At 39.1% G+C, this 15,625-nt stretch overlaps 1 protein-coding gene across 1 annotated transcript; it reads right to left on the bottom strand.

Moving 5' to 3' along the window:
* Positions 1-3,068: 3,068 nt before the first annotated feature.
* On the bottom strand, positions 3,069-3,682 carry LOC148550640 (uncharacterized). The gene is made up of 2 exons (XM_088492911.1): positions 3,482-3,682; positions 3,069-3,362 (listed from the first exon to the last, which is right to left on the bottom strand). The coding sequence occupies exons 1-2, from the start codon at positions 3,680-3,682 to the stop codon at positions 3,069-3,071; spliced, it is 495 nt and encodes a 164-aa protein (XP_088349037.1).
* Between the last annotated feature and the right edge of the window lie 11,943 nt (positions 3,683-15,625).

Below are 15,625 nucleotides of genomic sequence, written 5' to 3'. Positions count from 1 at the left end.
TCCATGTCTATTTTGATCACCCCATTGATGCCAACCCTGAAATCATTGATGACGATGTGGTGTCTGATAGTAGCAGTGAGAGTGTGGTTGAGGTCAATCCACCTGGTGATGAGAGGGAAACTGAAGTTGTGAATGAGGCCACTGATGAGGTTAATCAGTTGAATAAGGCTTTGATTGTTGTTGTGAAGGAGACTTTAAATGAAGTTGTGATTGAGGAGGCTGTTGATGTTAACGAGTCAAACAAATGTGCGGGTGGTGTTATGAATGAAGATGTGAATACCTAAGGCTTAGAGACTATCTGAATGAAATCATGAAGGCTAATCCTGGGTCAAGAGCCAACATGGGGACTACTCCACAGCCGGAAGGGTTGCCTAGGTTTAGGAACTTGTATATTTGTTTGGCTGCTTGCAAGCATGGATTTAAAGCAGGGTGTAGACCCTTTATAGTGTTGGATGGGACGTTTCTAAAAGGTTACTTTGGAGGGCAATTACTAACAGCAATTGGTCAAGACGTGAACAACCAGCTTTTTCCAATTGCATATGGGGTTGTGGATGCAGAAACTCGAAAAAATTAGAGATTATTTCTTGAGGAGTTACATACTGACATAGGGGACTACAATGAGAATGCCTGGGTTTTTATGTCCGACCAGCAGAAGGTGAGATGCACTGTAACCGCTCACTTGTATTCTTATATTCTTATTTGAGTTACTTAAATCTATTAATGCTAACTGATGAGGTTACCTATCAATGCAGGGATTGATACCAGCATTACAGGACGTGATGCCAGATGTGAAACACAGATTTTGTTGTATGCATATGTGGAGAAACCTGAACAAGCGATGGAAGGATAAGGAACTTAAGGGATCATTCTGGCAGTGTGCAAAAGCAACTACTGATCAAGAGTTCAAGGATGCAATGGCTAATGTGAAACGGATCAATAAACAAGCGTGGGAATATTTGGACAAATTTGAGCAAGAACAGTGGTCGAGAAGCAGGTTTTCAGAGTGGCCAAAGGTTGACAGTTTGACAAGCAATAACTGTGAATCATTTAATTCAACCATTGTAGGTCTGCGAGGGAAAAGCATATTGACAATACTTGAGGAGCTCAGGTTCTATATCATGAAGACCATGGCAACTCACAAGGATGCACTGATGGCGTACACTAGACAAATAGCCCCTGTACAAGTGAGTAGATTAGAAAAGGAGAAAAAACAAGCTAACTACTAGGAAGCACAATGGTGTGGTGATGATAAGCACAACGAATTTGAAGTCAGAAAGTGGCAACATAGAGTGAGGGTGAATACATGAGAAAGAACATGTTCCTGTAGAAAATGGCAGCTGACTGGATTACCATGCTGTCATGGGATTGCAACAATTCAGAGGAAGAATGAGAAGCCTGAAGACTATGTCCATCACAAGCTCACCATTGAAGCATACAACAGGACTTACCAGTTTCACATTAACAGCATACCAAGTCAAGAGTATTGGGAGTATCATGAAGGGTTGCCTTGTTTGCCTCCTCCATACAAGAGGCCTATTGGCAGACCTTCAAAGAAGAGGAAGAAAGACAGCAGCGAGCAAAGTTCTAGGAGCCAATACAATGCCAAGAGAAGATATGGCCAGATAACATGTCAAACCTGCAAGAGAGTTAGTCAAACAAATTCATTGTCTACTATCTACTTACATAATATCATTGAACTATTTCTGAATTTGATGAATGCTTATTTACTTTATTCATTGTCTGTCTGCAAGGTTGGGCATAATAGTAGAATTTGCCCTGAGAGACCAACTGGAGCAGCAGCTGAAGAAGAAGACATTGATGAGGATGAAGCTAGAGAGCAAGAAGCTAACTGGGAGGAGACCATGGAGGCTGCACATGCTGCACATGTTGCAGATGAGGAAGACCTCACTCAAAACCACCTAGAAAGCCAGCCTGATGAAGTAAACAATTATATTTTAGCCTACCTTATTATTTCCAAAATGTTGGACCTGGAACTGTGAAAGCCTTTTTTTGAAACTAATGATCCTATGGATACAGAACACTGTCCATCATGTGTCTACTACAACAACTGTTGCACCCCCTAATACAGCCACTACACCAGCAACCACCTCAGAACCAGCACCTCCAGTGCCAGCAAGGCCAATAGCATCAACACCACCAACGAGAGGCAAACCTACTTCTGTAAGGGGCAACCCAGTTCTGCCAAGAGGAAGAGGCAGGACCACTCGAAGAGGAACAACAACAAGCTCAACAACACTTCCCACTTCCACACAAAATACTGCAGCTGCACCACCACCCCCTGCTCAACCTAGAGTTGTCAGGCATGCTGTTGGGTCTAAATCTCAGATCCCACTCTCACCAACCAGTGCTACAGGACCAAGTAGTGGGTCTGGGTCAATGCCACAAGGTCCATTGGTTAGGCCCACTCTTCAAGCCCAATCTTCAACCACATTTAGGCCACCAAGTGTGACTAGGAAAACCATGGCAGCAGCGAGCCCAGCCACACAGAGCAGGTTCACAGGCTTCATGCCCACCCCATCCTTGAAGAAGAAAAAGCAATCTAGACCACCACTATCAAAGCAATCAGCAAATGACAAGAAGTGACCTTACTTTCTTGGATTTTCAGTTTGTTTTTAGTTTCATGTTGGACCTGATGTAGTTACTATGCACCTAAGTGCCATTATGGCATGTTAAGTGCTACCCAAGTTTTTTGTGATTTTGTTACTGTCATCTTGGGTTAGTAGTACTTCCTATGAACATAAGTGTCATTATGTCATCTTAGGTTTTTTTGGGGCTTGCTTCTGTTATTTTGGGTCTGAAGTATGTTACTCTAAATACATATGGATTTTAATTTCATGCTATGAGACATGTATTTTATTCAGATTGTGTTTATGGCATCCTTTCTTAAATGCTTGCCTATCTTTCATATAGCTTGCTCATTCAACAACAATAACTCAGTCACAGAACAAGAATAACATAGCATCCATTAACTCATCTCAATTACAATGAGGAGAACATTACAAAGAAATAAAATATCATTCTTAAACTCTTAATCTGTCCAAGTCTACCTACTTAGCCAAATACAACATACTCAAAGCCAGATTTAACCCAAACAATATACAGATAAAAATCAATAACAACTCAACCCTCTTCAGATGCTCCTTCATGTCATTCACCACAAATAGCACCATCATCATCCTATCGATTTTCTGGCCATCACTACACTCCAGATTGATTCTACTTTTCTTTTTTGGTTCTGATTTGCCCACCATATTGCTATTCTCTGAAGAAACTTCTCCTTCCACACATTGCTCTTCTATTTCATCCAACCATTGAAAATACCCACAACGTATTTGTGTGTTCTACCACGGCACAAAAATTTCATCGATCAGAGGGTGATTGAAAACTAAAACTGAATAAGCGGAGAAAACAAACCCAACAAGATTGCATTATTTCGTTAACATCAACATTCTAAGCTTACCTTCCACATAGGGCAACGTAGAAACCATCTATCCAGGTTGCTACTTGTCTTCGACTTCAACGGAACCACTGGAAGGGGACAAAAGCAACACCCATCGTAGGTTTTACTCACAATTCCTGAACCACCATCCACGTCGAAGGCTTGAATCGATGAGTGCTTTCTCTTGGTTGCAGCTTTTCCACGTGCCTTAGTTGCTTGCATCTTCCAGATTCGGATCCTGTACTACAGGTGAACGAAGAGAGCAAAATTGGGTTTTAGGGCAAAATTAAATTGGGGAAAAAATTAAATTGAACTAGGTTAGGTTAACTTAATTTCCATGTAGGCTAATCAAATTTTTTATTACAAATTCCAACTCATATAACACTCCTCTTGTCAGCAAAAACCGGTGTCCACGTAAGCATCGTACTCACGGAGCTATGGTCCGGCAAGCATGTGGACACGCTTGGCAAATTTTAAAAATATTCAGGTACCATTTTGTCAATAACAATAGTCAGGTACCAAAATGTCAGCGTTTGAATCTTTCGGGTACCGAATTGGTCATTACCTCTTAGGAAATATCAGAATGTTGATAAATTTATCTACAAATAATAAAACTATCATTTCTATTCATAAAAGATGGACTTTTGCTAACGAAACTATCCAAACCCTAAAAAATTTTTTGAAATCTCTAAAATACCCTCTAATATAACCTAACTCTAACTTCTCTTTTTACTCCACACTACCACTCTTCCAATCCTAAACTCTACCACCACCCGAATTCTTGCTCACCACCATTGCCATCACTGCCTCTTTATCTAATACCACGACAAACACAGAAATAAAGTGATAACAATGGTAGCTTTGTAGTAGTGATTTCAGTGACCTCCAGTAGCAGCAGCGGCAACAAGATATGAGTGTGGTTACAATTATGTTGTAGGAAATGGAAGCTTCAATGAGGATGTGCATCAAGCGTGGAACAATCAAGGATGGGAGGAGCGTCAAGGGATTGATCAACCTTCTTGGCAACAACCTCCTCCGGTTTCTTATAGGTATAATCCAACTCCTAATGCATATCAACCTAATGGCTATGGTGGACACCCTTGTGACTATCAACAACCACCACCATATGCCTATGAACCTCATCCTCATAATAGCCCTCAACCATACTCACAAGCCCCTTTTTACCAAACACCTCCATACGACCCTAATCTTTATCCACCATACCAACAACCATATGAGCCAAATGAACCACACATAGAACCACCACTATTCCAACCTCAATACCTCCAAGAACCACCTCCTCCATACTATTTCCAAGATGAACCACCTCCAATGTACGCGAATTTTTAACCACAAGATGAACTCTACTTTCCACCACAACCCTCCATGGAAGAATATTCATGTCCATCAATCCAAGAGCAATATGATCTTACTTATGTTAGCAAATTGGAACAAGAATCAAGGGATCGCCTCAAGGAATCAATGGATCGGCTTCAAACAACCATCTGTCAAAAAATGGACTCATGGAATTCATACCACAAGCAAAATATGTTCAAGAATGATTGTAGAGGAGCAACCAAAGAGAGGAGTATGAAAGAGAGCGTAGAATCTCAACTTGAGAGCAAGGGATTGGAGTGTGTTATGCAACAAGTAGAAAAATGGAGAGTGTTGAACCGCCATACTCCTACCAAGAAGAACTACCTTCCTATCATTAACCCTTCCTCCAAAACAATGAACCCTCATATCCACCCCAATCTTCAATAGATGAAACCCTTGATCCTATTCTTCAAGGGCAAGAACAGATGAAAAGGGAGGTACTAGAACTCACGGCCGCCTTGACCGAGGTAGTAAACCGGTTAGCCTCTCAATGCTTGAACACTCAAAGTACTCCCACGGCCACATGTGGAAAATCAAATGAAGAGCATAGCATGAAGGAGAGATTAGAAACTCTGGTGGAAAATGAGGAATGTTGCTTTGTGTTAGAATAATTGGAGGAAGCTATGACTGTTGAAGAAGAGGAAGAAGTGGTTGAAGACTTAAGAGATGCGGAACCTCCATGGGAACCTAGAGTGAAAGAGAACCCCTCCAAGAAGATTGAATTTGATGTTGAGGAGGAAAGTGCACAACCTCTAAGGCATGTTCCATATGAAGAATTGGAAGGGATAGAGCAAGAATTGAGTTCCCTTGGCAATGAGGATCAAGCATCAAATCTTCTTGGTGAAAAATTCTTTGAACTTGACGAACCTTCCCCCGGTGAATTCGAAAGTGTTGTGGAGGTAGACTTCTCTCATCCTCCCAATGATGGTTTTAGTAAGGGAAAAGAGTTAGATAAAATTGATGAACAAAGGGTTGAATTTGAGAAATCTTGTGAAGAGGTGGAAGTCCTTAGAAAAAGAAGGACGGGAGTTGAACACACTTTGTCAAGATCTTTGGAAGCTTCTTTACCTAGGTTGATGAAGCGTAAGAGAAGGATGTTTTGTGGTTGGTGTTGCAAATCAAGGCTCATTTTAGTTGACAAATCAAAGATGAGATACAAAGGTTGAAATAGTGCTCAATTAGATGGGTCTAGAAGGAGAGTTTGGCACTTCATTGAGAATTCATCTTCCTTTCCACCCGGATGGATTAATGATGATCAACTCGAAGATGGGTGTAGAAACAAAATTTGGGACCCGGGAATACATGAGGATCAATTTTGGGAGCTCTTAGCTTGTGCGGAACTCCATCAAAGCTAGGAGTTATTAAATATGAATGATGGAGCTTATTGGAAGTCCAAGCATTGGTGGGGATTCAAGGAAGGATTCAATCACAAGCCAACATGACAAGGATCTCACCGAGTGTCCAACTTAAGGACAATAAATAAAAGTGCTAGGTGGGAGACACCCTACCATGGTAAACTCTTTCCATTCTCTTGTATATATAATCATTTGAATGAATTGAGTTGCCATTGTTAGGTAGTTTTCTTCTTTTCATACTTTTGCATATCTTGCTTTGATTGCTAGGTTGCTTGTTCGGCTCATGCTTTGATTAGAATAGTTGTTTTTAAATTCCATTTTGCTTGAAGTGCAAGTTTTGTTTGTTTTATCTTTGAAAATTTTTGAAAAACTATAAGATTTTTGTTAAATTTGAATTTTGGTTGCTTTAGAGTGTTTATAGGTTAGGAGAGTGCCCTATTTCTGTTTTCTATGTTTTTTTAAAAAAAAGGGTACGCGTGGACGACGCGTACGCGTCGATTGCACTTCTGTAACTCCCAGTACAAAAACCCGAGAGTTGTGCGAGAATTGTGCTGGAAGTATGCCTATAGCACAATCTAGACCCACACATACGCGTGGGTGACGCTTACGCGTCACCTACACCTTCTACGTTCCATACGTACGCGTGGGTGACGCTTACGCGTCACTTGTCCCTCTTGCCTTCCACGCGCAAGCGTGGGCGACTTGTTCACACACTTTTCTTTTCTTCTCTTTTTTCCATTTCTTTTCTTCTTCTCTCTTCTTTTCTTTTATTTCCCTCCTCCAACCATCACCCACCACTATCATTCACCATCTACCATCTTCTCATTTAGTTAGTTAGTTAGTTAATTAGTTAGTTAGTTAGTTAGTTAGTTACTTCAATTTTCTATTTTGGTGCTAAGTGTTGGATTATTGATTTAATTTGCTAATTTTGATGTTAATTGCTGCTGATTACCCATGAGATGCTATCCTAGCATCATTGTTGTTAATATTCATTGTTGGAATCCTTTATTGAGGTTATAATTTGTCACTTGTTTTTGAGTTCTTCATGCTTAATTTTATGCATACCAAGTGCATGAGAATTGCCTTTCAAGCTTTCTAAATCTTTTGAACTGCATGTTGTAGCTAGCCAACATGGGATTGGAACTCTTTACTTTGACTAGGCAATTTCTTGATATTGGACGATGTGCATTTATCTCAATGCATTGTGTTGCTTGATCATATGCATCCATATGTTATGCTTATGCCTTATGGACATGTTGACCTTCAATTATTTAACTATGTGCTCTACACATACGTGAAACTAGTCATTTTGGCATAATGCCCCAATTGTGAATTTGGATTGTAAGCTCACCTAGTGACATCTTTTTGGAATTGTCAAGCTATATGGACCTTGCTTGCTATGTGATTGATTTCACCTCTAGTCTCTTTTACTACTTTGCATAGCATCCACTTGTCCTATTTTATGTCCACTAGGTGGTGGGAACCAAAATTCAAAGTGTGTCATTGGTTGATGTGTGATTTTCATTGTTCCTTTATCATTAAAGTCTCCTTGCACATCAACCAATATCCTTCATCTTCCACTTCACAATTGTTTGATTATCGCTTGAATGCTTTCATGCTTCTTTATGACTTGTTTGTTGGTCTTAACTTACAAGTTTCCTTTGAAGCATCTCAAGCACACTAGAATGAGTGAAGTACATGTTCCTTTTTGTGTAACTGTGACATAGTTCTTTATGTTAGTGTGTGTGTTCTAAACCGCGTGCAACTTAGAATACACACTTACTTTTATCCATGTCAAACATTGGGTCACTCACTTTATTCTAATGATTATTACATCATTCCAACAATATACGCGTCCTTGCTTTTGCATTTACTTGTTTTCTTATCTGGTTTTCTATTTTTCATAGAGGATGCACCATAAGCAACCAGGGAAGTAGAAGAAAGAATATGCAGCAACCGGTTGATCCACCAGCTGAAGGTGACAATCCAGAAAGTCACCATATCTCCCTTGCCCATATTTGAATGCACCGAGGACGGTGCAAACTTTTAAGTGTGGGGAGGTCATCCGACCGAAATGGTCGTTTTTGGGTGACAATTTTCTAATCCTAACACTTCCACATTTCATTTTTCTATTATTATTAGGTCTTTGAGAATTTTTAGATGCATTTTCTAGGTTTGCATATATGTATAATAAGCTTAGCTAAAATAATAAAATTCTCCAAGAAAAAACATTTTTAATAGGGCATTGACATCCCAATTGATTTGAGTAAAAAAAATTTTTCATTGAACTTGCTTGAATTATACATTGTGGAACATGTTTTTGAGTTAAGAACACAAGCATGTGAGATTTGAGCCTAATTGTGTGGTTACATCATATAACCACTTATTTTCATTCTTGTGTGTACGATTCTCTTTCTATGATTGTAATATTTGATTTGTTTGATTTCTTATGTCCATTATTCTATGTATACGTGCATTTATATGATTGAGGCCATCATTTTATTTTGCTCACTTACCCAAATAGCCTACCTTTTATCAACCATTGTTCGCCAATTTTGAGCTTATTTTAATCCCCTCTTGTTCTTAATTTTAGCACATTATAAGCCTTAAAGCAAAAAACAATAAATGTCCTTAATTTGGATCTTTGATTAGCTTAGGCTAGTGAGTGTGTGTATCATTCAAGTGTGGGGGAAACTTGGGACATTGGTTAAGGTAAAAGTATGTTTTGTATTTTCATTGAAGATCTTGGGAATTGGGTACATACTCATGCATTAAATGTTAAACCATATGCATTGATGCTCTTGTATATATTTTTAGTTTGAAAAGAAAAAAAAAATAATATATATATATATATATATATAAATGAAAATGAATGAAAAAGAAAAGAAAAGAAAAAGAAAAAGAAAGCAATAAAAAGGGGACAAAAATGCCCCAAAGTAATGTTCAATAATAATCAATGCATATGGGATGTGATAAAAAAAAAAAAACAAAAATACATGAGTGTGTGAAAAAGTGAGGAATGAGTAGTTAGGTTTGTATTTGAATTGTATAGGTTGTAGGTTAGGTGAGAGCTTAAGTTAATCAAAGATTCAAATTTCAAGCTCACTTAGCCATATATAACCTTACCTTGACCTTAGCCTCATTACAACCTATGAAAAGACCTCATGATATATGTATACATGCATTGAATAATTATTTTTGTTAGATGAAAAATAAATCTTAGAAAGCATGATTAGAGGAGAATTGAGTGAATCAACTCTATACACTTGAGCGACTAGAGCGGATACACATCTGGTGAGGATTCGATTGCTCAATTCTATGCTTCCACCTATGAGCATCTCTTTTCTTGCAAGTTTGTAAATTCTTTTTAATAACTCAATTCAATTGTGGATTTGATTTGATTGCTATTGCTTTAGCCCTTATGTTCATATATGTATTCTTGGAAGTTGATTTATTTTGATCAAGTAATTGCATGCATGTAGATAGGTTGCATTTAGATAGTTTACATTGAATAAATATTCATACTCCTTTCTTGTCTTCTTGGTTTAGAATGAGGACATACTATTGTTTAAGTGTGGGAAGGTTGATAAATTCCATTTTTAGGGTTTATATTGTGTTGAATTTAGAAAATTTTATTAACTTTTCCTACATTTATTCACTAAAATAGCATGGTTTTGTGAATATCTCCTAATTTGTGCTTAAGAGTAAAAACATACTTTTTAGGCCTTAAAATTAATAATTTTAATTCACTTTAATTCTATTCGATGTCTTGATATGTTTGTTGAGTGATTTCAGGATTAGAAGGCAAGGATTGGGTTGAAGGAATGAAGAAAAAGCATGCAAAAATGGAGAATTCATGAAGAAATGAGGATTTGCAGAAATCTGCCAAGTGACGCGTATACGTGGCCCATGCTTACGCGTGGGAGGGACATTTGCCAAATGACGCGTAAGCGTCGCCCAGGCGTGCGCGTGGGAAGCAGCACGTGACCAACTTAACAGAAAACACTAGGGGCGATTTCTGGACCTGCTGAAGCCCAAATCCAACTCATTTCTGATGCTTTTGAACCCAAGGATGGTGAAGGGAAGGGGGGATCATTCATACACTTTAGTTTTAGAGAGAGATGTAGAATTCTAGAGAGAGAGGCTCTCTCCTCTCTCTAGATTTAGGGTTGTTAGTTTTCTTCCTTTTAGATCTAGATCTCATTCCTCATTTGCTTTAGTTTTCCTTTACTTTTATTTGTTCTAGCACTTTTTACTTCTCTTGTTGTTTCCTTTATTTTGTCAATTTTATTTTATGAACTCTTTTGTTGATTTCCATTTCCTTTTCATGCAATTTATGATTTCTATGTCTTTTAATGTTTGCCTTGATTTCTATTATTGATTTCTCACTTTGATTAGTTATGGCTTCTTTCAATTCTTGCAATTTATGATGTTTACTTTTATTGCACTCTATGTATTTGATGAAATGTGTCTTTTAGCTATGAGCTAGGTTTTTCTCCTTTTAGCTTGACTTGAGTAATTGGAGACTCTTGAGTTATCAAACTCTTTTTTTGATTGATAATTGGAAGTTGCTAGTTGATTTGAATGCCACTAAAGCTAGTCTTTCCTTAGGGTTTGACTAGGACTTGTGGACTCAAGTTGATTGTATCCACTTGACTTTCCTTCAAAGTTAGAGGTTAACTAAGTGGGAGCAATAGACAATTCTTGTCACAATTGATGATGATAATGAGGATAGGACTTCTAGTTCTTATCCCTTGCCAAGAGCTTTCTTAGTTGTTAGCTTATTTCTTTTTGTTATTTACATTTCATCTCTTATTACAAAAACCCCAAAACATTCATTCATAGCCAATAATAAAGCACTTCATTGTAATTCCTAGGGAGAACGACTCGGGATTAATACTCTCGGTTATTTTATTGGCGTTGAACTAGTGACAACCATATTAAATTTGATTTGAGGATTCATTGATGCTTTAGAACTATACTTGCAACGAGAATTCTTTGAAAAATTTTATACCGACACAAAATCTGTCATCAGCTCCCCAAAACCTTGATGTGAATCGGGGATCACGGTCCGACACTATGCTCAATGGCACACCGTGCAACCTTACGGTCTCCTTGATGTACAACCTCGCCAATTCCTCCATTAAGTAGTTCACTCGAATAGGCAGAAAATGAGCAGATTTGGTTAAACGATCCACGATCACCCAAACCGCATCAAATCCCGACCTAGTCCTTGGTAAACCAGTCACAAAGTCCATTGCAATTCCTTCGCACTTCCACTGAGGAATCTCAACTGGTTGTAACATTTTTGACGGTTTCTGATGCTCTATCTTCACCTTCTGACACATCAAACACTTAGATACAACTGTAGCTACATCACCTTTCATCCCAGGCCACTAGAACAACTTCTTTAAGTCATAGTACATCTTCGTACTTCTGGGATGAATGGAAAACCCACTATTGTGAGCTTCCGACAACAAGTCTTGTCTCAGACTCCCAACATCTGGTATACAAATTCTCCCTTTATACCTCCACAATCTTTCACCATCCTTAGTGAATTCTTCATGTCTCTTCTTACCAACTGGTTGAAATAATTCCTGAAGCTTCTGCTTATCTTGCTGAGCCCTCTGAATCTCTGTTTTAAACATACCTGAAATCTGTAACTGATTCAAACAAGCTCTTCCGGCAACTTCACCAATGTCCAGCTTAAGATCCACAAACTTATCCACTAACTCCTCTTCCTTGATTCTCATCCAGACAATTGTCAAAGATTTCCACAATGCGTCCGCCACCACATTCTCCTTTCTAGGATGATAACTCAGTTCAAAATCATAATCCTTAAGCAACTCCATCCACCTCCTCTGATGCATATTGACTTCTTTCTAATCAAAGATGTACTTAAGACTCTTATGATCAGAAAAGATGCTAAACCTCACTCTGTATAAGTGGTGTCTCTAAATCTTCAATGCAAACACAATCGCCGCTAATTCCAAGTCATGAGTTGGATAATTTACCTCATGCAGTCTCAGCTGACGCGATGCGTAAGCCACCACGTTTCGGTGTTGCATCAACACGCAACCCAAACCCTTCAAGGAAGCATCACAATATACTTCAAACGATTCGTGCGGTTCCAGTAAAATCAAAACAGGCGCTGAAGTTAACCTTTGTTTCAAGGTCTGAAAACTTTCTTTAGACTCCGACGTCCACACAAATGGCACCTCTTTCCTTGTCAACTTAGTCATCGGTAGAGCGATCCGGGAAAATCCCTCAATAAATCTCCGGTAATATCCGGCTAAACCCAAGAAACTTTTGACTTCCGTCACCGTCATTGGTCTTTCGCATTCCATCACTGCCTCTACCTTAGAAGGATCCACCGCTATTCCTCCTTTGCTAACCAGTGACCTAAGAACTTCACTTCCTCCTTTCAAAACTTGCATTTGGACAACTTAGCATACAGTTTCCGCTCCTTTAAGATTTGCAACACAATTCTCAAGTGTTCCTCATGCTCCTTTGCCATCTTAGAATAAACTAAGATATCGTCTATGAAAACCACCACGAATTTGTCCAAAAAGGGGCGAAATACTCTGTTCATGTAATCCATGAATACAGCATGTGCATTCGTTAACCCAAAGGACATCACCACAACCTCGTAGTGTCCATAGCGCGTCCTAAACGCAGTTTTTGGAATGTCATCCTCCTTCACCCTTATCTGATGATAACCGGATCTTAAGTCAATCTTAGAAAACACTCCAACTTCTTGCAATTGATCCATCAAGTCATCTATCCTTGGCAGCAGGTACTTGTTCTTCACAGTCACTTTGTTCAGATGTCGGTAATCCACACAAAGTCGCATTCATCCATCCTTCTTCTTCACCAATAAAATTGGCGCTCCCCACGGAGATACACTCGGTCGAATGAACCTCTTGTTCAAAAGCTCTTCCAACTGAGTCTTTAATTCTGTCAGCTCTATCGGAGCCATTTGATATGGCACAATCGATACTGGTCCGGCTCCCGGCACCAATTCAATTGCAAATTCAATCTCTCTTTGAGGTGGAAATTCAGGAATATCTTCCGGGAACACCTCTGGAAAGTCTCTAACAACCGGAATCTGATCTAAGTTCTGGGCATCACCCAAAGCATTAGCATCCAACAAGATATAACCCTGACACTCTTCTCTACTACAGTGTACCATTACAGAGTTCAGGTAGTAACCCTCAGCTATCACTGCTCCATTTTCTCCTTCCGGCATAAACTGAATTGACCGCTCAAATCAATCTAACAAAACTCGATTCTTTGACAACCAATCGAACCCCAAAATCATCTCCAACCCAACCATTGGTAAACAAATCAAGTCATGCACAAAGTCTCTACCCTCAAGCTTGAAACCTACTTGTTTACAACCTGACCTAGTCATAACCGTCTGATGCGGAGTATGTACATGCAATTCAAATGCTAATTCTGACACTTTCAAGCCTAGTTCCTCAACTTTGTCAAATGAAATAAACGAATGCGAAGCTCCAATATCATATAATGTAACCAATATTTTATCACCAACTAAACAGTTACCTCTCATAAGAGGATCCGCCTTAGCAGCATCCTTGGCGTTCACAGCAAATACTCGCCCCTGATGTTGACTCTAACTCGCATTCGGGTTCTTCCCATGAGTGTGGTGCACGAAATTACAATCACACTTTTGCAACTCCGCACAACTAACCAGCAAGTGCACTGGGTCGTCCAAGTAATACCTTACGTGAGTAAAAGAACATGAAATAAATACTTGTTATGCAATAATGAAGAACAAGTTGAGGCTTTGGAGATGCTTTGTCTTCTGAATCTCTGATTTTCTACTATCTTCTTCTTCATGCATGCAAGGCTCCTTCCATGGCAAGCTTTATGTTGGGCATCACCGTTGTCAATGGCTACATCCCGTCCTCTCAGTGAAAATGTTCCAAATACACTGTCACCGCACGGCTAATCATCTGTCAGTTCTCGATCATGTCGGAATAGGATCCATTGATCCTTTTGCGTCTGTCACTACGCCCAACACTCGCGAGTTTGAAACTCGTCACAGTCATCCCTTCTCAGATCCTACTCAGAATACCACAGACAAGGTTTAGATATTTCGGATCTCAGAAATGACCGCCAATAATTCTAGCTTATACCACAAAGACTCTGATTTGAATCATGAGGATAAGAGATATGCATTCAGTCTAAGGTAGAACGGAGGTGGTTGTCAGGCACGCGTTCATAGGTGAGAATAATGATGAGTGTCACGGATCATCACATTCATCAAGTTGAAGTGCGAATGAATATCTTAGAATGGAAGCAAGCGTAATAGAATGGAAAACAGTAGTAATTGCATTAATTCATGAAGAACAACAGAGCTTCTCACCCCAACAATGGGGTTTAGAGACTCATGCCGTAGAAAATACAATAAGAAACATGTAGAATGTCATGAGGTACAATATGAATCACTGAAAGTAGTATTTATAGTAAACTAGTGACCTAGGGTTACAGAAAATGAGTAAGGTAGGGTGTTTATTGTAAAATTCCACTTCCGGGGCCCACTTGGTGTGTGCTTGGGCTGAGCATTGAAGCTTTCATGTGTAGAGACATTTCTTGGAGTTAAACGCCAGCTTTTATGCCAGTTTGGGCGTTTAACTCCAGCTTTTGTGCCAGTTCTGGAGTTAAACGCCAGAATTCTTGAGCTGACTTGGAACGCCTGTTTGGGCCATCAAATCTCGGGCAAAGTATGGACTATTATATATTGCTGGAAAGCCCAGGATGTCTACTTTCCAACGCAATTGAGAGCGTGCCAATTGGGCTTCTATAGCTCCAGAAAATCTACTTCGAGTACAGGGAGGTTAGAATCCAATAGCATCTGCAGTCCTTTTTCAGCCTCTGAATCAGATTTTTGCTCAGATCCCTCAATTTCCGCCAGAAAATACCTGAAATCACAAAAAAACACACAAACTCATAGTAAAGCCCAGAAAAGTGACTTTTATTTAACAACTAATAAAAACATAATAAAAACTAACTAAAATGTACTAAAAACATACTAAAAACAATGCCAAAAAGCGTATAAATTATCCGCTCATCACAACACCAAACTTAAATTGTTGCTTGTCCCCAAGCAACTAAAAATCAAATAGGATAAAAAGAAGAGAATATACAATGAATTCCAAAAACATCTATGAAGATCAGTATTAATTAGATGAGCGGGGCTTTTAGCTTTTTGCCTCTGAACAGATTTGGCATCTCACTTTATCCTTTGAAGTTCAGAATGATTGGCTTCTATAGGAACTCAGAATCCAGATAGTGTTATTGATTCTCCTAGTTAAGTATGTTGATTCTTGAACACAGCTACTTTATGAGTCTTGGCCGTGACCCTAAGCACTTTGTTTTCCAGTATTACCACCGGATACATAAATGC

The sequence above is a fragment of the Arachis ipaensis genome, chromosome B7 (assembly GCF_059453495.1).
Source record: "Arachis ipaensis isolate K30076 ecotype BB chromosome B7, ASM5945349v1, whole genome shotgun sequence".
NCBI lineage: Eukaryota > Viridiplantae > Streptophyta > Magnoliopsida > Fabales > Fabaceae > Arachis > Arachis ipaensis.
This window is presented reverse-complemented; position numbering and strand designations above follow the sequence as displayed.